Source organism: Octopus sinensis, linkage group LG20 (assembly GCF_006345805.1).
Source record: "Octopus sinensis linkage group LG20, ASM634580v1, whole genome shotgun sequence".
Lineage (NCBI taxonomy): Eukaryota > Metazoa > Mollusca > Cephalopoda > Octopoda > Octopodidae > Octopus > Octopus sinensis.
The window spans coordinates 7,198,857-7,223,283 of record NC_043016.1 but is presented as its reverse complement, the minus strand read 5'-3'; the positions used below and the strand labels follow the sequence as shown (position 1 = coordinate 7,223,283).

General features: G+C 38.7%; 1 protein-coding gene across 1 annotated transcript in view; it reads right to left on the bottom strand.

Moving 5' to 3' along the window:
• Positions 1–14,464, bottom strand: part of LOC115222665 (putative polypeptide N-acetylgalactosaminyltransferase 10) — a 40,313-nt gene extending 25,849 nt beyond the window's left edge. The window contains exons 1-2 of the mRNA XM_029792984.2: positions 14,262–14,464; positions 1,382–1,499 (exon numbers count right to left, since the gene is read on the bottom strand). Coding sequence (XP_029648844.2) covers positions 1,382–1,499; positions 14,262–14,464 — 321 coding nt within the window. The remainder of the gene's footprint in view (positions 1–1,381; positions 1,500–14,261) is intronic.
• Between the last annotated feature and the right edge of the window lie 9,963 nt (positions 14,465–24,427).

The window sequence follows — 24,427 nt, the reverse complement described above, 5'->3', positions numbered from 1 at the left end:
AGGAAGGGAAAAACTGCCAGATCAAGATTGCAGCCAGGTGCGGCCTTCTGGTTTGCCAGCCCTCAGTCAAAATCGTCCAACCCATGCTAGCATGGAAAGCGGACATTAAACTATGATGGTGATTAATGGCTTCTACCTTATTAATGCATTGTTGGCCTCTACCATAATAATAGGTCATAGGGTCGCTCTCTGCTGTATTAATATCTCAGGTCCCTATTGTATTAATGGTTCATGGTATCTTGTGATTGGGGAGGTCTACAGGTTGGAGTGGCCTTCAGGTTAGGGTGTACCACTCAAGATCACAAGATCATGGTTCTGATTCCTGGACTGGTTGGTGCATTGTGTCTTTGAGCAAGACACTTCATTTCACTTTGCCTCAGTCTACTCAGCTGTAAACAAGCAACACTGCAATAGAGCTGTGTCCTGTTCAGAGAGGAATATTGTGATCTCAATCAATTATTATATGCCATAGAAACCCTGTAACTGGCCCTTTATGTCTGAGGGCCAGTTGAATCAGGACTAATATGGAAGTAAACAACAGCAGTAAGAACAACACATTCAACTGCAGATGAAGAATTGACTCTTTGAAACATTACTATCACTCTGGTGCAAACCCATTGACAGAATTCTCTCTTTTTAGCCAAAATCAATTCCAGATAAGCAGATGCTTTCAAAAATGCATAAGAAATATTTCTCTCTCAAGATCTGTTGAGGCAAGTGAAAATCGAAATCGATCAACATCAATGGAAATTGTAGTTGTGATACCAGTGCCAGTGGCATGTAAGAGAACCATCTGAACGTGGCCCTTTGCCAGTGCTGCTCCGACTGGCCTCCGTGCCGGTGGCACATAAAAAGCACCATCCGATCGTGGCCGATTGTCAGCCTCATCTGGCCTCCGTGCTGGTGGCAATGTAAAAGGCACCATCCGATCGTGGCCGTTGCCAGCCTCGTCTGGCACATAAAAAGCACCCACTACACTCACGGAGTGGCTGGCATTAGGAAGGGCATCCAGCTGTAGAAACACTGCCAGATCAGACTGGAGCCTGGTGCAGCCTTCTGGCTTCCCAGACCCCAGTTGAACCGTCCAACCCAATGTTAGAAGAAAAGAAAATAAATAAATTATTTTCAATTTCTAAATGAATTTAGATTAACTCATTTCAAAATCATTTGTTAAGTCATGGAACAGATTTCCCTTTTAATCCTTTAGTCCAGTAGGAAAGGCAATACCCTCGACACTTTGTAAGGCTACTGAGATTGGTAAGAGGAGAGGAGAGAGGTATTCTTGAACTGAAAATTTGATCTAAATATTTGAAACAGAGTGGCTATATGTTGGCAGAATGCTCTAGAATTAGAATCTGAATAATCAAAAGACATTTCTTACCTTAAATGATAATTCATATTGCTCTCCTCCCCAGATGTCCAATCCTGGGTCATATCCTCCAAGGTCCCAGAACCAATCTCGATCAATGGCAAACAAACCACCTGCCATAACTGGGCTCCTGTAATTAACACAACAAACTAATAAGAAAACATATACAAACAAAAAAAAAACTGCTATATTCTGAGTCACACTTTTTTTTTTTGCTGTTGATCACTGACTACTTTTGTTGGTTAACAATCTGTTAATTATTTACGTGTTCAATTGTTTAGCAATAATTATAGTCATACTGCTATTTTCAATTACTGATCTATGGTGTACACAGGCAAAATGCTTAGGCAGCATTTCGTCCTTCTTTACATTTATGAGTTCAATTTCCACTGAGGTCAACTTTGCTTCTCATCCTTTCAGGATTGATAAAATAAGTACCAGTTGAGTACAGTTGGTTGATGTTCTTTTCTTTATTAGTCCTCATTTTGTACTCATGGAGGGTCACACCACTGTCACTGGTCACCTTCCCACCAAATGCAACCTGCAGCATTCTTTCATGATTATCCCTAGGGGTAGGCATGCAAGGACTTGATCTCCATCATAACACTATCCTCAACTCCAACCAGTCCTCTTCCATCTTTCTACCTAGGTAAGTAAAGCCATACCACCACCACAACCACCAACACTAATAATAATAATAATAATGATTTCTTTATTGACCACAAAGGGATTACATTAAGAAAAATTTGGACAGTAAAGGACAAATCAAAGTATGTGTGTGTGTGTGAGTGTATTGTTGTGAAGGTTTTGCATATAAACAAGTTTAATATACAGGTGGGAAAAAAACAAACAATTTTAACAATGTATAATCCTCAACAGGGCGGAGACTTTCAAGGGCGGCAGCATTCTTTCATCATTATCCCCAGGGTAGACATGCAAAGACTTGATCTCCATCATATCTTTATCTGATACTCTAACAAGTCCTCTTCCACCTTCATTCCAAGATAAGGAAAGCCATGCATGGCCATTATCTTCTTAGGCTTACTGTCTATGCTAGCCTATTTATTTACTCCCCACAAGGGGTTAAACACAGAGGGGACAAACAAGGACAGACAAACAGATTAAGTCAATTATCAACCCCAGTGCGTAACTGGTACTTATTTAATCGACCTCGAAAGGATGAAAGGCAAAGTCAACCTTGGCAGAATTTGAACTCAGAACATAGCAGCAGACGAAATACCACTATGCATTTCACCCGGTGTGCTAACGTTTCTGCCAGTTCGCCGCCTTTGTCTATGCTAACCAGTTCCCGTCCTTTATCCATTTAACAACTCCTGCTCATGATGTAGCATGAGGATGTGCTTGAGAAGAAGATACATCAAGCCAAGTAAAGCTGCAGTCATGGCAGACACTGGTGTCATGCAAATGGCACCCGTGCTGGTGGCACATAAAAAAATACCCATTACAGTCTCAGAGTGGTTGGCATTAGGAAGGGCATCCAGCCATAGAAAACCATGCCAAAACAGATTGGAGTCTGGTGCAACCTTCCTGCTTGCCAGCACTGGTCAAACCATCCAACCCATGCCAGCAAAGGCAACAGATATTAAATGATGATGATGATGATGATGATGATTGATGATGATGTGTGTGTATATGAGTGTGTGTCTTTCAGTATGCATATGTATCTTTACAGCATGCCCAAGCATTGACACCCCTGTTAAGGTTTCCTCCATTCAACTGGATCTACATGGCTTTTTCACTTTTCTGGAATATTCAGAAGAAATATTTTCCATCATCCTGGGCCTAATTGTAAATAATAACAATGAAATCTTATAAACTCTTTCGAAATCACATATCTTTTACATTCTTCTAAACTTGCAAATATACCCATTTCTTTACTACCCACAAGGGGCTAAACACAGAGGGGACAAACAAGGACAGACAAATGGATTAAGTCAATTACATTGACCCCAGTGCGTAACTGGTACTTAATTTATCGACCCCGAAAGGATGAAAGGCAAAGTCGACCTCGGTGTAATTTGAACTCAGAACGTAACGGCAGACGAAATATCGCCAAGCATTTCGCCCGGCGTGCTAACATTTCTGCCAGCTTGCCACAAATAAACCTTTTAACAAAATCTTAATTCTCAGAACCTAGCCTCCTTTCCTTACAATATAAATCATTGCTAGTCAAATGTAACATTCAACTTGCTGCTGGTTGAGGGTCTCTGGGTGAGACTTGGAACAACATGTATAAAATAAAACAACAACAATGAAAAAAAAACCCTTTAATGTCCCTTTTTTTAATGCTGGCAGGGATTGGACAGGGATATCCTTGTTGCTTATTTTGATTATATATATATATATATACATACAAAAATCCAGTAGAAAATCCAGTTACCAAAAAAGGTTGGGGTGGCCTGCACCTGCCTTCCTCGGTTGCTATGACACTGGGGTAGATCTGGCCACGCCCGTCAACAGGGACAAAACCCGGATTTAAAACACTGAATGATGATGTTATACTTACAAAAGCCCTACATATATGTACATGATATATGTACAAACATGTAGTATATATACATAATCATAGATAAACACCACACCACATATATAAAGATACATATGCATACAGAAAGACACACACAGCAGCGAGCTGGCAGAAATGTTAGCACGCCAAGCGAATGCTTAGCATTATTTCATCTGCCGCTACGTTCTGAGTTCAAATTCTGCCGAAGTCGACTTTGCCTTTCATCCTTTCGGGGTCAATAAATTAAGTACCAGTTATGCACTGGGGTCGATGTAATCAACTTAATCCATTTGTCTGTCCTTGTTTGTCCACTCTGTGTTTAGTTATCATTCAGCTAGTGTTAGGAACATAAATTGTGACTAAGGTTTGGTGGAAGATTTTAATTCAAAACTACAGAGCCAGAGGCGGTTTTGGCCGGGTTGGTATCAAAAGGGTTACATCTGTCATCTAAAAGAATTATGGAATGTGGCCAAACTCACCACCACCAAACCCTGGCAAAAAGTTATATAGATGCAAAAGACTACAGCAGAAACAGAACACTCTGCACTAAGTTGGTGAAACACCAACCAGACAGGATGTATATACTGTTAAAGAGAGCAATAAACTGGACCACCAAATGATTCACAAAGATAACACATAAGACTAAGAACATTACACTATAAATATGGTACCCCAGCATGGTCTTGACTTCAGTTGCTAAAAACAAACCAAAAGAATTGAAGGGCATAACGTTTTGTTTGAACAGCAGAAGTCTCTCCTTCTCTCTCAACCCCACTACCTCCATGCCTGAAAGCAGAATGTTCTTCCTGTTGACCTCCAGCTGTTTAAAGGTCAAACAGCAGAGTGAAAAGACTATTGGGTTATCAGTTTGTAAGGGTTTTTTTATGTGTATTAGCAAATAAATACACACACACACACACATAATATTTTACATAGGCATAGCAATACTAATAACCACTTGTTAGAACTCAATATACATATGCTTCAGAGTAAAACATTTGCTGAGTATGGAGCATAATATCAATTATTAAATAACAAAAGAACAGGAATTACATAATCAACTTTATTAGCTTACAGCTGTTTCTGCTATGAAAAGTAGTGCATTCAGAGCTGAGCACTTGTGCATTTTCTTATAGCTTCCTTGAAACTATTACAATATATATATATATATATATATATATATATATATATATATAATATATATATATAATTACCATCATCGTTTAACATCCGTTTTCCATGCTAGCATGGGTTGGACAGTTCGACCGGGGTCTGAGAAGCTAGGAGGCTGCACCAGTCTGATCTGGCAGTTGTTTCTACAGCTGGATGCCCTTCCTAACACCAACAACTCCGTAAGTGTAGTGGGTGCTTTTTACATGCCACCAGCACAGGGGAGGCTGGCAGTGGCCACGATCGGTTGGTGCTTTTTACATGCCACCGGCACAGAAGCCAGTCAGGGGAGGCTGGCATCGGCCACATTCGGATGGTGCTTTTTAAGTGCCACCGGCACAGGTATCACAGCTACAATTTCCATTTGATATATATATATATATATAATTATTGTATGTATATGTACATACATACACACACAACAATTATTTATACCTATACATACATATATATATATTTTACTGTTAATTTTCACATTTCTTTCCAATCAATCAAATTGTAACAAAAACCATATCATTGTTTTGAAAATCAGTCATCCAATCAAATTTAAATGCTTATTCATCGAATTGAATTATATCGTATCATATTATATTACATGTATATTACTTGATTTCAGTTAAGATTTTATCACAACTGTCCAATAAACGGAAAATATGAAACTTTGAGTAACAGTTTTGTGAAGATTTTTCAGCTTTAATAAAAATATATATTTACATATGAAGTAAAAACAGCTCTAGTATGATAAATATTACTAAATACTTATACTAATATGTATATGCTTTGAGTATTTTCTAGTGGCTGCAATGGTGTAGTCATGGACAGGTATGACTTCCAGGCGTAACAGCTCTTGATTTTACAGGCCATGAGCATATAAGTCATTGACCTCGTTAGCTGACTCACCTTTGACCCAGGCATTGAAAAACCACTAAAATAATGAAACATTAATGTTGATCACTCCCAAAAGAGGTAGAAGGTGAGTTATATCACCTGCCCATGACTTAGCAGTGTTTTAACATCAGCGACATGAGAGTTATATACTTTGCTGCTCACCTTTGCAGCCACACAAAGCATATACATTAGCATATGTATTTAATACTATATATATAATCAGTCCAAACAAGAACAAGCAAGAAAAAACAACAACGTGAGGACGTGGAATAAGTACAGTGTTATTGGACGCTCAGGAAAGGGAAGAAAAGAAAGAGGAGTTCATGTTTTGAGCAGAGCTCTTCATCAGAAATTTAGGAAAAGTCCAAAGAAGGGAAGACGGAGAAAGAAAATCGCCAACAATACACATGCGGTCACAATATATGTGTGTGTGTCATCATCATCATCATCATCGTCGTTTAACGTCCGTTCTCCATGCTAGCATGGGTTGGACGGTTCGACCGGGGATCTGGGAAGCCAGAAGGCTGCACCAGGCTCCAGTCTTATCTGGCAGTGTTTCTACAGCTGGATGCCCTTCCTAACGCCAACCACTCATCCGTGAGTGTAGTGGGTGCTTTTTACGTGCCACCTGCACAGGTGCCAGGCGGGGCTGGCAACGGCCACGGTCAGATTGGTGTATTTTTGTGCCACCGGCACGGAAGCCAGTCGAGGCGGTGCTGGCATCGCCACGAGTTGGATGGTGCTTTTTACGTACCACCAGACCAGGGATCCTGGCTGGTTCAATTCGATTTCGATTTCGCTTGCCCCAACATGTCTTCACAAGCAAAGGGGGTTGGCAAGGGTGCCTGTCGTACGGTCGCATTGGAGTGTATGTATATATATATATATATATGTATGTGTGTGTATATATATATCATCATCATCGTTTAGCGTCCGCTTTCCATGCTAGCATGGGTTGGACGGTTCAACTGGGGTCTGGGAAGCCAGAAGGCTGCACCAGGCCCAGTTTGATTTGGCAGTGTTTCTATGGCTGGATGCCCTTCCTAACGCCAACCACTCCGTGAGTGTAGTGGGTGCTTTTTACGTGCCACCGGCATGGAGGCCAGGTTAAGCTGGCAAACAGCCACGAACGGATGGTGCTTTTTACGTGCCACCGGCACAGGGGCCAGGCAAGGCTGACAACGGCCATGTTCAGATGGTTCTCTTACGTGCCACCGGCACTGGTAACTCAGCTGCAATTTCCATTGATCGATTTCGATTCTGATTCTATATATATATGTATGTGTGTGTGTGTGTGTGTGTGTGTGTGTGTATCTACAAATACTTTATTTGATGGAGATTTGGCAATTATTTCTATCATGCCATTCTCAAGAAAGGCAGTGTCTCTGGTCCCACCAACTATCACATTAATGCACTCACTTCTCATATCTCAAAGATAATGGAAACAGCCATCAACAACCATGGTATTCTTCAACACCATGACCCTGTCTCCTCAATGATCACCAGCACAACTTCACTTCTTTAAAGACAGATCCATTGGAGACCTCCTCTATTACATCAACCACCTGTGTAGCTCTTCTCACAAAATAAATATCAATGAAAGGTGTGTTTTTGTTGTAGACATCAGCAAAGTTTTCAATCATGTATAGCATGTGAATCTCTGACCAAAAGTTGTGGCATGCCGCTGGGAGTTGTGGCATGCTCCTGTAATCCAGCTACTCGGAGGCTTAGTTGGTTGGCTGGTTTGAGGATGGGAGTCCTGGTAGTCGATCTTCTATGGCGATCGGGTGTCCGCGCTAAGCTCAGCATCAATATGGTGCTGGAGAGGGAGCTCATCAGGACCAGGTTGTCTAAGGAGGGTCGCTTCAGCCCAGGGCCGAAACGTAGCAGTAGTGGGATCGTGCTTGTGAATAGCCGCCGGCTGGCAGCCTGTTTGATACAACTGAACGCCAATCTAATTTTTTAGGTGCAGGAGTGGCTGTGTGGTAAGTACCTTGCTTACCAACCACATGGTTCCGGGTTCAGTCCCACTGCGTGGCACCTTGGGCAAGCGTCTTCTACTATAGCCTCAGGCCGACTAATGCCTTGTGAGTGGATTTGGTAGACGGAAACTGAAAGAAGCCTGTCATATATATGCATATATATATATATATATATATGTGTGTGTATATGTTTGTGTGTCTGTGTTTGTCCTCCTAGCATTGCTTGACAACCGATGCTGGTGTGTTTATGTCCCCGTTACTTAGTGGTTTGGCAAAAGAGACCGATAGAATAAGTACTGGGCTTACAAAAGAATAAGTCCCAGGGTCGAGTTGCTCGATTAAAGGCAATGCTCCAGCATGGCAGCAGTCAAATGACTGAAACAAGTAAAAAAAAAAAAAAAAAGAGTATCCATCTCTCATTTCTTAGATCATTTAAGCATGTGCCGAAGGAGTTTTATCAAGCATTCTATTATAATGAACATCTACATTTCTATCCCAGTTTACCATGCGGGGCTAAGGTTGGACTGGTTGCCAATGCCTGAGTAATCTCATAATGGGAACTGCTGCTTCCGTAGACTGATGCTCACACATGTTTAGTTGTATCTATAGCTGGTTGCCCTTCTATCACCAACCTCTTTACAGAGTGTACTAAAAGTTTTTTCCTTGTTGTTGTTGCACCAAAACAATTGTCTTTTTCAATAGCAAATAAACCCCAATTATAACTCACATCAAGAAACACCATCACATCATATCCTCCTTAAACAGGAGTTGTACTGAGGTTTACAGTACTCCAAATGTTAGCTCTCACAGTCACTAAGTATCTCTGATGGAGAAATCACACATCTGTTGGAGAGTTAGAACCATGTCCTTAAGATTTGCCCTTCTCTTCAGGGCCAGAAAATATTTCAGCCTCTTTATAATTAATGACTTGGTAAAGCTCAAAGCAAACCAACCTCTGGGATAGTGATGCTACAACAGATACAAACATCTTTGACCATATCCAGAGATGGCCCATTTCACTGACTGGAATAAAATCATTTAAACATATGCACTTTTTTCATCACCACTATAAAGTCCTAATGCTCTCCATTCCTCAGATCTAGCTTTTATTGTGCCTCGTTCACCCATGAATTCCTAACTCTCTTGTCTCTCCAACTTTCACTGTCCAATCTCTAAGTCTTGTACTATCACTAACCCAAGTTCTTTCTTCCTGGAATATTGGCCTTCTTGGATCTTCCTGCTGCTCACGTCTTTTCCAGCAGGTGTCAACTCGCAAGAACTTAAAAACAAGACATAAACAGCATCAATCTCATCAGAATGTCCCTTCCTTCAGACTAAGTAAGTGAAACAAAAAATCTTCAGCTAATGCTAGCTGATCAAAGGATTGGAAAGATTTCTCTTATTTTATACAAAAACTGGAAACCAAATATAATTTCCATTATTTGTTATGAAGGCGCAGGAGTGGCTGTGTGGTAAGTAGCTTGCTTACCAATCACATGGTTCCGGGTTCAGTCCCACTGCATGGCACCTTGGACAAGTGTCTTCTACTACAGCCTCAGGCCAACCAAGCCTTGTGAGTGGATTTGGTAGGCGGAAACTGAAAGAAGCCCGTCGTATAAATATATGTATATATATTATATATATATATATATCTATATATATATATATATTATATATATATATATATATATGTATGTATGTGTGTGTGTGTATATGCTTATGTGTCTGTGTTTGTGCCCCACACCCCCAACATCGCTTGACAACCGATGCTGGTGTGTTAACGTCCCCGTAACTTAGCGGTTCGGCAAAAGAGACCGATAGAATAAGTACTAGGCTTACAAAGAATAAGTCCTGGGGTCGATTTGCTCGACTAAAGGCGGTGCTCCAGCATGGCCACAGTCAAATGACTGAAAGAAGTAAAAGAGTTGAGTAAAAAGAGCAAGACACAAAGAATTAAACTATAAATATTGCAAATGTATTTATGCTCAGCTCAAGAATTAATAATATACATTTATATTCCTGTTTATTTTAGCAGTCAGTTGACATTTTATTGAATTTTATTATTTATAATCAACAATAGGCGCAGGAGTGGCTGTGTGGTAAGTAGCTTGTTTACCAACCACATGGTTCCGGGTTCAGTCCCACTGCGTGGCACCTTGGGCAAGTGTCTTCTGCTATAGCCTTGGGCCGACCAAAGCCTTGTGAGTGGATTTGGTAGACGGGAACTGAAAGAAGCCCGTCGTATATATGTATATATATATGTGTATGTGTGTGTATATGTTTGTGTGTCTGTGTTTGTCCCCCCACCATCGCTTGGCAACCGATGCTGGTGTGTTTACGTCCCCGTCACTTAGCAGTTCAGCAAAAAGAGACCGATAGAATAAGTACTGGGCTTACAAAGAATAAGTCCCGGGGTCGATTTGCTCGACTAAAGGTGGTGCTCCAGCATGGCCGCAGTCAAATGACTGAAACAAGTAAAAGAGTAAAAGAGAGAGAGTTGTAGTAGATACCAATCTATATTTTTGAACTTTCGTTAAAATAAGAACTATCTATCTATCCACTCAGTTAAAGTCAACTCTCGGTTACTCGATGGATCAGTGTCTTCCAGTCAGTTTTATCCTGGGCCGCTTCTTTCAGATTGGCTATGTCCATTCCCATGTCACTCTTGATGGCATCAAGCCAGCAGGTTCTTGGTCGGCCTTTTCCTCTCTTCCCACTGACCATTCCAAGCATGAAATCCTTCTCCAGGGATTTTCTCCGCATAATATGACCAAAATATGTAAAGAAGATCCGTACAGCATTCATGGCCAGACAAGCAACCATCCATGGGAGAAATGGTGAAGACCAAAACAGTACAAAACCTATAAGATGCTCTTAACTTTCAACAAGTTAGCATAGTGGAAGTGAGTAGTGGTTCATGTTAAAACGTTGACATCTCTTTATCTTCTTAATTAATTACTTCCTTTGTCATTAGACTAAGGAAATCTAATCACAAGGGAAGTGAATGCAGAAGCCATAACAAATATTGAGGTGAAATCTATGCAACAGAATTATTTTGAGGTGATGATGATGATGCACCATCTTTAGCCACTTAACCTACAAGTAATTGTTTAAACTTGTCCGTCACAATGGCAAAAGATAGAATTACATGAAAGCAACTTCCATTTTGTTTTCTCATGAACAAAGTGGTTAACTGGCAGAAATGTTATCACAACAGACACAATGATTAGTGACATTTTTTTCTGCCTCTTAGAAAATTCTGACATCAAATTCATGGAAGCTGACTTTGTAAAATGGGTATCAGTTAGGCACTGGGACAATGTCATCAACTAGCCCCACACATCAAAATTTTAGCCCCTGTACCCATAGTCAATAAAATTAGTAAAGATGGAAGAGAAGTAAAAAGGAAAAAAAATTTCTAGTACTTTAATTAAAGTGATGGTGGTGAGGTAAGAACAGAAACTTGTTAGGATGAGAACCACTCAATTCAGATCATCATCACCATTATCTTCTTCTTCTTCTCCTCCTCCCCTCCTCCTTCTTCTTCTTCCTCATTTTTTCTTTTTCCTTTCCTTCTACCCCTCTTCTACTTCTTTTTCTTCTTCTCCTTTTCCTGCTCCTCCTTTTTGTCATCACTTTCCTAGATGCAGCCATTCACAACTAGAATAGTATTAAATCAAAGTCCCCAATAACTAACAGGCATTTTATTTTATCAACACTCCACCCATTTCCTCCAGAAGGATGCAATGTAAATATGGACCACTATGTTATTTGAAATCAGAAGGTAAAGGTTGTGTAATTAAATATCACCAGGTATTTACTTATAACCCTACCTGTCAAAATTTGAACTCAAAATGTAAAGATCTAAGGTTTATCTTCCATGCATAAAAAGGGTAAAAGCAATTGTTAATATGTTAAGATGTTCTCTGAGAAGCAAAAATATTATCAGCAGGCAATTGTAGGGAGTTATCAGGACTTCTCTTCACTATTTATACTTTCAAGAACACAAATTCCAGATGAGGTTTCACATCATCATCATAGTTGTTGTTGTATAACATCCTTTTCCATGCTGGCATGGGCTGGACAGTCTGACAGCAGGAGAGCTGTCCAGGTTCCAGTAATCTGCTTTAGCATGGTTTCTATGGTTGGGTGCCCTTCCTAATGCCAACCACTTTGCAGAGTGCATTGGGTGCTTTGCAAGTGCCACTGGCACAGGTATGTTTTATATAGCACTGCTATGAGTGTGTTTTATGTAGCACCAGCACCTACAAGACAAAGGTATTTCAGCTGGGAGAAGGAGTGGGGGGCATGGCTGTAAAAGTCATACCTGTATGTATAGATGGCCATGATTTTACTTAGCTTATTATGTTTTCTTTATGTACAGCAAAATACCAAAAGCCCCAGTCCCTTGTCATCTTCTCAGTGAGGCCAAGTGTGTGAAGATTCTTTCTCATCACTTCATCCCACATCTTCTTGGGTCTACCCCTTCCACAGGTTCCCTCAACAATTAGAGATCCACACTTGTTCGCACAGCTGTCCTTGTCCATACACATCGCATGACCTTACCAGCACAGTCTTTTCTCTTGCACACTACATCTGATGCCTCTTATCCTCTTAAGACACTTACACACTGCAGTACAAGTACACTGATATAGAACATCCAGCGAACAATACAATGTCTTTCAAGTCTTCACAAGTCCTCTGTAGTCAAAGCCCATGTTTCACAGTCATGTAGCATAGCTTTTTGTACACAGGCATAATACAATCTGCCTTTCACTCTTAGCAAGAGCCCCTTAGTTCCCAATAAAAGTAGTAGTTCTCTGAACTTTGCCCAGCCTGTTCTTATCCTAGCAACTATGCTTTCAGAACTTCTTCCTTCACAGCTAACTTCGTAGTCTAGGTAACAATAGCTATCTATTACTTCTAAAGACCCCCACCACCACCCAAACCACTCTGTAAAAATAATCTTAACTGTTTTTGTTTTATTTCTTTGCAAAGCAATCTAAACAACATAGGAATCAGTAAATTAGTTATATTTAAATTGTGGCCGAAAAATTACCAGTCCAGGTATTGAGCTAAAACACACAATCTTAAATTTATTTTCTGTAAAAGCAATCGGTAGTGATAGTTTCAGCAGATATTTGATTCTTTAGAAGTTCCACTGATACACATCATCATCATCATCGTTTAACGTCCATTTTCCATGCTAGCATGGGTTGGATGGTTCGACCGGTATCTGGGAAGCCAGGAGGCTGCACCAGGCTCCAGTCTGATCTGGCAGTGTTTCTACAGCTGGATGCCCTTCCTAACGCCAACCACTCTGTGAGTGTAGTGGGTGCTTTTTACATGCCAGGGGAGGCTGGCAATGGCCACGATCGGATTGGTGCTTTTTACGTGCGACAGGCACGTAAATTATGGCTGAAGAATAACCAGTCCAGGTATTGAGCTAAAACACACAATCTTAAATCTATTTTCTGTAAAAGCAATCGGTAGTGGTAGTTTCAGCAGATATTTGATTCTTTGGAAGTTCCATTGATACTCAGAGTATGCAAATTAAGTGGAGACCATTTATTGGGTGTTATTACAATAGTCGTTTCTAAATTTCAATAGATGTTTCTAAGAAATACATAGATCACAATTGCCAAACTCACCTGGATCCTAGTTACAAGCAGGTAATACAAATGATAAATTCACAACAGCTTAGTCCCCTAGGACCTCGCCATGTAAAAGTATACCTATTTCTTTACTAACCACAAGGGGCTAAACACAGAGAGGACAAACAAGGACAGACAAACGGATTAAGTCAATTATATCGACCCCAGTGTGTAACTGGTACTTATTTAATCGACCCTGAAAGGATGAAAGGCAAAATCTGCCTTGGCGGAATTTGAACTCAGAACGTAATGGCAGATGAAATACTGCTGAGCATTTCGCTAACGATTCTGCCAGCTCACCGCCTTATGTAAAAGCATACCACAAATAGTATAATTCACAACAGCCAAGTCCATTTAGATCCAAGCAAGTATCATGGATGTTACCTGTTTGAATGCACCAAAGTTACGTCCATCCATCTAGGTTTAGCCAAAGATGGGGCAATTAATCCACTGCTGACAGCAGTGGCAGCAGTGTAAAACTGATGGGTGTTTTACTGGCTTCCAACATTTGATTCTGCCTCCCTGATGTGTCAACTTAGCTATTACAGAAGAATGTCATACCACAAGCACCAGCAAAATAGTTTCTTGCAATTCAAGAAGAATGAAGATAAAATAACAACTATTTTTTTAAAAATACAAGAATATATAAAAATAATGTCAGACTTCCTTACTTGAAAGGTTCGGCTGGATGTAATAAGTCATTTGGCAGAAGAGGTAGCCTCTTGTAGAATAATTCCCAGTCAAAGGCACCACGAGCACCTTCATCTTGTGCTCGATAAGAAAATGTCTCATAATCAATTACATCAATAAATGGACAGACCACAGTTTTGCGATTTTGAGCAATTGGCTCTGGAATGAAAAAGAAAGAAAACATTCATACAATAACATGTTGGAAACTTTCATCAAAATCAACAAGAAAATTAAAAGACAACAATCTTAAAACTTGTAATCAAAGCAATCAAAGGATGACCAATATCTTGTACATGAAATCTGGAAGATAGAAATAGTGTGAAAACACATTATGCATGTGTGCTTATATCATAAACATCATTGGTGTTTTGACACCTTTTTTCCCATGCTTTCATGGGAAAATGGAATTTGTTGAGATAGATTTTCATATAGCTGTATGTCCTTCTGCATATTTCCAAGCAAGGTAATATTTCCCCCATGGTCAGACCTGAGAGTGATGCACATTTTCTTTTCTACTCTAGGCACAAGACCTGAAATTTTGGGAAGAGCCCAGTCGATTAGATCGACTTACCCCCAAAGGATGAAAGGCAAAGTCAATCTTGGTGGAATTTGAACTCAGAATGTAACGATAGATGAAATACTGCTAAGCATTTCACCCAGTGTGCTAGCATTTCTGCCAGCTTGCTGCCCTAGTGATGCTCATTTTAACAATTAATTATCACCAAGCTAAGACCCCCCCACACACACGTACACACACACAGATACACATACACACACATATACACACTTCCAAACCCAGGTCTATCTGTTAACTTTTATGGTTTTATTTATTCTCCACACCACAATGTCAGCCTTCATCTAATTAGAAATACAATCTTATTCCATTCATTGATCTGGTCCTCTATGTTCTAGTCCTTTAGTTCTTCTGTCTCTTCCTCCTCTGTCACCTTTCTCATTACAAGAATTGTGTGGCATTTCATGGAAGTTATGTATTTTAGCTTAATCTTAGAGTCACCAAAGAACTCATTCATCACTAGTTGGTCTTCTGTCTTTGAATCCTTTCTAAGGTTTATCTTGAAGTTGCAAATTACATAGAATGGCATATCCTTCACTGAAGAAAAGAAGATAAATTACTAATGAATTCTAATTATTACTAATCAATTATCTGTCTGTCTCAATTACTGTATCTTTCATATTCATCAAAGCAGCCATCATGATGCTGCTCAACATATCGGTCAGGGTTAGGATTGTGAAAGTCTGTAGAAATTATAATGAAGCAGCTGTTTTCTTTATTGATTATATTGTTTCCAGGGGGCTTTTCTAAAACACACATCAAGACATAGGGAAACATTACCTTAAGAGAAACATGTGAGGCTTAGTAACAGGAAAGGCATCTAGCAGTAGAAAATATGCCTCAACAAATTCCATCTGACTCATGATAGTATGGAAAGATGGACATTAAATGCTGATAAAATTAAGAGAAGAAGATCGATTTCTTTACTTATATGTCGGTCTCAAATATGGAGTATAAGTAGAGATTGCTATTGCTGAGTACTTCATCATCCTATTTCTTTACTACCTACAAGGGGCTAAACACAGAGATGACAAACAAGGACAGATAAATGGATTAAGTTGATTACATCGACCTCAGTGCGTAACTGGTACTTATTTACTCGACCCCAAAAGGATGAAAGGCAAAGTCAACCTCGGCGGAATTTGAACTCAGAACGTAGCGGCAGACAAAATATGGCTATGCATTTCGCCCGGTGTGCTAACGTTTCTGCCAGTTTGCTGCCTTCCTATTTCTTAGTGTTTTCTCTCTTTTATTGGCTAGCAGGAGAAGAAAGAAGAGCACTCACGTCCTCTTTAGGGGCCTCCATGCCAAATGGGAGATTGCAATTCATCAGACATACAATATGGATACTGGAACACAGGCGGCCCACACACAGCATTGACACTGGCTGGGGGCAAACGAGGCAGAGGAAGACCACCCAAAAACTGGCACAGTACTCCCCATGAGGACCTACAAGAACTGTTACTGACCTGGACTGATGCAAAAAACAGCTGCAGTAGATTGCACTAGGTGGAGGAAACTCATCGCCCAATGTTATATTAGGAGCAGAAGGAACTAAGACTAAGTAGAAAATGGGAAGGAGATAAGAAGGAATTGATCCTCAGATTGTAGATATGGTTCAAAGACTTACTAAAAATGTTTGCATGTCTTTGAGCCATGTACATATAGATATACATCATCATCATCATCGTTTAATGTCTGCTTTCCGTGCTAGCATGGGTTGGACGGTTCAACTGGGGTCTGGGAAGCCAGGAGGCTGCACCAGGCCCAGTCTGATCTGGCAGTGTTTCTACAGCTGGATGCCCTTCCTAACGCCAAACATCTATAATCTCTATACATATGTATAGATACCAGATAAAAGGAGAGTAATATATACAAGCTGGATCCTCAACCAGCATTCTTGCAAAGACAGTGGTAAGAAACTCTCCAGAGAACTGAACAGCAGATGGTCTCCATTGAAGATACTCCTGCCAGGCAAGTTCAGCCCTTAACTTCTTAGGGGCCCTTCTGCTGAGCGTTTCTCTCTGCTTGGAGATTTCATCTAATTGGTAACTCATTTCTCTCAACTCAGCTTTCAAACTTATGCTTAAGAAGAAATAACATTGATTGTCATGGTAGCAGTGAAATGTTAGCACTATCACAATGACACATTCAGAGTTACAGTGTGTGTGTGTGTATAGACAGTTTACCTTAAAGAAAACCATCCATACAAACTGAAATCCCAGGGCTAATAAATTAGTTGTAGAATATAATATATTAAGTCAATGAGTGGATGTTTTGGGTTCAATCCCACAGTGTGGCAACCTGGGCAAGTGTCTTCTACTACGCCCCATATTAACCAAAGATTTGTGAGTGGATACCATTGATGGTACAGGAAGTGTCCCTCCAACAGGTTTCCATCAATTCTTATCCTCTAAATTCATTTACAAGACATTGTCTACCCATGACCCTATAAAAAGGCACTTGCCCAGTGTGTGTTCAAACCCTAAACACCCTGCACATGAAAATCAAACTTCTTGACCTCACATACAAGTCTGAGCCCATGATTAGCCCAAACTCAATTATCAGTGGTGCACTTTGGTCCAGAGTTTGACACTAAACTGCATCCGGTGTTAAGGATCCAGTCTGGCTGTTCTGGAGATGTGGGGAGCATGGAGTCACCCCTTAATTACCCTTACTCCCAGGTCCATTCATGGGACCTGTCAGGTCCCATGTAGGGGTTAAATAGATTCATTGTAAGTAGACTAAGCTCCTTTAGCTACAGTGAAAGCAATTAAAGTAGAGAAGGAAAACTCCAAAATTGAGACATTCTTCCCTAAGCTAGCATGGAAGAGAATTGCTGATGAAACTACTGCGAGGTATGTCCAATAACGTAAGTTCAAACTATGGAGTCAACTACTTCATGTTGGGGCATATTTTGACACAGAGATAGCAGAAAATGATAACGACTCTAGTTATTGTAATTAATGCATCTACACATGTATTTCTCTTTCCTGCTTTGAATAACATTGTAATAAGATCTATAATTTATTTCTTAATTACATTTCATTTAAATCTAAATTACTTTCAAATGTCCCTTTACTAAGGTAGCCATTCTAGCTATATCTTCATTTGATACTCAAATTAGCTGTCACAGCATTAAATATTTTTTTTTTAATATGCTATTGCTAACAGCTATAATTTCTTTATGTACAGCTTTAGAATACATTGCCCTTCCCGTATTTATTTTATGGCAATTTCAGTGACATTTTAAGTTTGTCTTTTAATGAGAAGGCAACATTTTTAAACTGAAGGGTAGGAAAACGAGGGTATGTATCAATTCATATATATATATATATATATATATATATATATATATATATATATAATTGCCGTTAAATGTGACTAGGGTGTGAAGAAACACCTACATTGCTAGAAATAAGCAATGTTGGTGTTTTTTAACACCCTAGTCACAATTAGTGACAATTATAATTCTCCCTTTTGCTGAAACATTGCAACCAGCTGTTTGGAGTAGCTGTGTGGTAACTAGCTTGCTTACCAACCACATGGTTCTGGTTCAGTCCCACTACGTGGCACCTTGAGCAAGTGTCTTCTACTATAGCCCATTGTATATATACATACATATATATATATATATATATATATATATATATATATATATATATATATATACTTTATTTTAAGCAGCAGAAAATTCAACAAAATCTGTTACTCTGAGTTTCTCGTTGCCGTTCATCAGACAGTTTTTGCTAGAATGGAACCGATATATCAATTCAATCTAGACTCTTACAAATGCTACACCTTTAAAAAAAATGGACTTGTTTGATTGGCCCTTTAGAAAAAACAGTCAATGTTCGAGCGATAAACAAAAAGGTCAAAAATATATGTATATATATATAAAAACTTATAAAAATTATAAAATTCAAGGAAAAAACCTTACATTAAATGAAATACATATTGACGTTAATGAAGAAAGTATAATTAAAGCATAGAAATTAAAACCTATTATAAATATTACACTGCAATACATATTTATATTAAAGTGTACATATATATATCAACATACACAGAAGGATGCGTGCAAACCATCAGTTGTCAAGCGATGTTAGGGGGGGGGACAAACACACACACACACACACACACATACATGTATATATATATATATAATATATATATATATATATATATATTATATATATATATTTATATAATGGTTGCCCCCTCATTATCGATTATGGCCATTGCACGAAACTTAACTGTTACTGGTGCTGTGATCGAATGTGACTTTTTAGCCCAGCTAAAGATCTACAATGTCTTGTACAGAATTGGCAACTAAAACCTTTACCAGTAATAGCCGGCTGTAGTTGTAACTGGGCTTCATGTACCATTGCATATCGTTTAAGTTCTCCTGCCGAATTACACTCTCTTCCGCATGCCCGACAGATATGATTAGTATGGTGTGTTACACCACCACCAGTGGCCAGGTTGTCACTCATCTGTCTCACTTTATGACTACGAAGATGACTCTTGAGTCCAGCTTTACTGAGGCAGGGTCTTGCACAGACACTGTATGTCAGCATCATAGGAAGACCCTTCCCATCTGGAAGTGTAACAGCGATGCCCTTCCTGACATCCCTCCTTACTTTCTCATGTATGTATGTATATATATATATATATATACATATAGATATGATTAGTATGGTGAGTAACACCACCACCAGTGGCCAGGTTGTCACTCATCTGTCTCACTTTATGACTACGAAGATGACTCTTGAGTCCAGCTTTACTGAGGCAGGGTCTTGCACAGACACTGCATGTCAGCATCATAGGAAGACCCTTCCCATCTGGAAGTGTAACAGCGATGCCCTTCCTGACATCCCTCCTTACTTTCTCATGTATGTATATATATATATATATATATACATACATATGTATGTATGTATATATATATATATATACATATATACAACAGGCTTCTTTCAGTTTCCATCTACCAAATCCACTTACAAGTCTTTGGTTGGGTTGAGGCTATAGTAAAAGACACTTGACCAAGGTGTCACACAGTGGGACTGAACCCAGGATATTGTGGTTGGTAAGCAAGCTAGTTACCACACAGCCACTTCAAACAGCTGGTTGCAATGTTTCATCAAAAGGGAGAATTATACAATGCCATTTAAAAAATTAACAGTCACCTCATCCAAATCTGAAAGCTACAACATAATACATGATTAATTCAAAACAATGTAAATGAATAAAGCATTACGCTTGACAGAGTAATCTGAATGATAAAGAGTTAATCATTCTAGATGACTACATAGGAATTCCTACATGGTCGTCTCATTTTGCCCAAACAAACCAAAGTGTCCATTTTTTCTTAACCGTTTCATTACTGTATTTTGTGATGTTATGTGTTTCTTTCAATTAATTTTAAATATAACAAAGAATTTAGTAAAATAACTTAGTTATCATTCAGCTAGTGTTAGGAACATAAATTGTGACTAAGGTTTGGTAGAAGATTTTAAATCAAAACTTATGAAAACAAGACATTTGTACTCAGATCCAGAGCCAGTTTCAGCCGGGTTGGTAACAAAAGGGTTAAGGCAGTAAGCTGGCAGAATCGTCAGCACATTAGGCAACATGCTTGTGCCATTTCAGCCATCCTTACATTCTAAGTTCAAATTCTACTGAGGTTGATATTGCTTCTCATCCTTTCTGGGTCAATAAAATACATATTGGTTGAGCTCTGAGGGTCAATATAATCAACTTGACCCTTCCCTGATATCACTGGCCTTGTACTAAAACTAGAAACCATTATTTAAAAGGTGGCAAACTGGCAGAATTGTTACCATGCAAAAAAAAAAAAAAAAAAAAAAAAAACTATATAAAAGGGTTAGTCACATTTCTTCACATTCTGAGTTGTCTTTCATTCATTTGGGATTGATAGAATAAGTTCCAGCTGAACAGAGGGGTCAATGTAATTAACTATTCCCCACTCCCTCAAAATTGTTGACCTTGTGCCAAAATTAAAAAGAATTATTTGAAAGATGGTAGTGTGTAATTTGAGGATGATTATGCTGCTACTTCTAACAAGGATAATGTTTACATAGAGGTTTTCTCATTGGAATATTTTTAAGTAGAATTTAGAGAATTGGTGAAAATAATAGTGTATAAAAGTAAAAGCAAAAACAAATATAAACAAAGAGGAAAATCCCCCTCCCCACCAAAGACTATTAATAACTAAAACTGTAAAATGGGAAAACAAAATATAATTTGGGTCATGGTACTTAAATGACATCTCAGGGTTTAACAACATAGGAAATATTAAAAAGTATCTGACATGGAATTTATATCAATATCACACACACATAAATATATAAACTCACATTCACCATATCTCTCTCTATATATATATATGTGTGTGTGTGTGTATACATACACACACAAACACACACACAAACCAACTAAACTGCATACAGTATACTTTCATAAAATAACCAACCAGCTTAAAGAAAAATATCTTCCCTGCCTACTTCTCTTTCTCTGTTTCTGTGTGTGTATATATATATATATATACATATACATACATGCACACACACACACACACATGTATATATGTATGTATGTATGTATGTGTATATATATATATATATATATATATATATATATACAAGACGTACATACACACACACACACACACACACATATATATAATATATATATATATATATATATATATATATATATATATATGTGCGTGTGTATATGTGTACATCAAAACCTCACTACAAGTCAAAGATTTAGATGCATTTTAAGAACAAACAGACCATTTTTATTCCAAATATACCAGATGAACCCACATCACAGCAACAAATGCAAAGCCGGCATCATTGTACAAACTCACTACTTCACCAGGTCTAAAGCTGGAAAGAGAATCCTGAAATAAGGCTGAAATAACTAGCATTAACTCTGCTTGATGTGCCCCAGCATGTCCATAGCCTGTAGCTGAAGCCAGTAAAAGAATAAAAGAGAATATATGGATGTGGTGTATAAAATAGAGGAGTAAAAACCGCCTTCGGTCACAAATGACCATGGGATTGCTCCCAGAAAGTTCCTCGAAGCCCATGTCTGGACAAGGTTGTTTAAGAAAGACCAGCAGTTGCCCATGCCTATCAGTTTCCCCTCTCGGCACCAACAATATTATCCAAAGTAAAGGCTGAAACAGCTTGGCACCAGATACATTACAACTCAATTCTACAGCTGAGTTAACTGGAGCAACTTGAAATAAAGTGTCTTGCTGAAGAACACAACAAACCACCCAGTCCAGGATTTGAACTCACAACCTCATGATTGTGAACCTGATGCTCTAATCATTGAGTTTTACCCAGGACATGCATACACGTCCTGGGTAAGACTTTAAACTGCATCCCATAGCAGAACTTTGGTTCAGGAATTTCAAGGTTTTGAATCACGTCTTACTTAATGCCCCAAAGAGATATGGAAGCAAAATGGTATATTCAACTTTCTCTATGCTCTTCTTCTTTATTTATTGTTCACTCTAGTGAAACTCCATGTTTCAGATCGGTTTTATTACCAAATGATAAATATTTTAGCATATCAATGGCAATATCATACAACATTGGAAGCAGAAACAGCTGTTAGACGGGATGCAGTCTATTTGTATTGAATTCGTAAATAACAATTGATGTAAACCAATTGTTCATTGATATTTTTCCATTTTCTGCCTTCTTTAAATTTTGATTCTTGATAAACTCATGTTTATCCTTGTCTTTACCTATAATTTATGAACATAATATGCTTACATATGTATGCCCGTGGTTAAACATAGGTAATATACTGGTAGTGTAATAAATACTTCTATCTCTTAGATGGTTATTTTAACCTCTAGCCCAGCCAACCTCTTATATATATTTATGTATATAATTATAAATAATGAGGGAAATATACTATGATAAAATTTATCTTATCATCAGATCTTATTTATTAGCAATTGTTTTGCAGCTTAATAATCATGTATAGATAAAATTTATTTTTCAATATTTCATAAGTAATAAATTGCTCACTTGTCTGCATTAATATATATATATATATATACAATCTTATAATGTAGATATTAAGCTAGCTCTTCGGGTTAAAAGAAATCTGTTATTCATAATTTTACATATTTGTTTTCTTTTGTATTGTTTTATATATTCTGTTTTGTAGAATGATATACTAAGGAGCATTTTTTACGAGTGCCACCAGATTAAATGAATCCACATATTGTGTCTTAAATTTACATATATATATTATCTAACAACAGTTAACTCAGCTCCATGCAACTTAACACTTTGTAGGCTCATAGAACGAACCTAACTCTTCAGGCATCTAGAGCAGAGTAAATGGGGGATATGAGGCTAAATTCAACTCAGGTGACCTGAGTTAACCAATAGACACTTAACATCTAGAAGCAATCTTCATCTTTTCTGGTATCCTTTTATGCTGTCTATACGTGCATTTCATGAGCCTACAAATCTTTGAGTGAAACTGTTATTTAATAACACATATAACCCTCAGCAAATGTGATAAGTACCACTTTCATTTGTCCACTCATTACCTTTACAGACATATTTTTTTGTAGATGAGATTGCTTGGATCTGAGATAAGACTATAATCCAAGCTGTGTCCTGTTGAAGCACATCTGCTTATTCTAGTACACCAAGGTCATATGTAGATGTTATATTCGTGTGAAGTATACATAAGAGTTGAAAAATACAGGAAAATAATTTTTGCAATGTAATTACCAATGAAAAAAGATTAGTAAAAATTATTTATTCATCATTATATGACTGGCACCCGGCAATTGCCAGTTCCGCTGGACTGACTCCTGTGCAGGTGGCAAGTAAAGAAACACCGTTTCGACCCTGTGCTTGAGGAGACCTGTTGAGTCAAGTACACCAACATCAAAAATCAATGGAAATTGTAGTTGTGATCTCTGTGCTGGTGGCACGTAAAAAGCACCATCCGAACATGGCCGATGCCAGCACCGCCCTGACTGGCTTCTGTGCCGGTGGAACGTAAAAAGCACCAATCCGATCATGGCCGATGCCAGCTTTGCCTTGACTGGCTTCTGTGCCGGTGGAACGTAAAAAGCACCAATCCGATCATGGCCGTTGCCAGCCTTGCTTGGCATGTAAAATGCACCCACTACACTCACGGAGTGGTTGGCGTTAGGAAGGGCATCCAGCTGTAGAAACACTGCCAGATCAGACTGGAGCCTGGTGCAGCCTTCTGGCTTCCCAGACCCAAGTCAAACTGTCCAACCTATGCTAGCATGGAGAACGGACGTTAAACGATGATGATGATGATGATATACGAGTTTCATTTACTAATAAGAGTTACAAAATGGTACATGTAGGAGAAACATGTAAGACATCCATTGGAAGTTCTTCAGTGTGAGGTTTGTATTGTAGGAGAAACAAATATTTTGATTTTCAGTCTGAAGAATTTCGAATTTGGGATGTTTTGCATGTTTATCCAACATGTACAACTTTGCAACTCCTGTTACCAAATGAA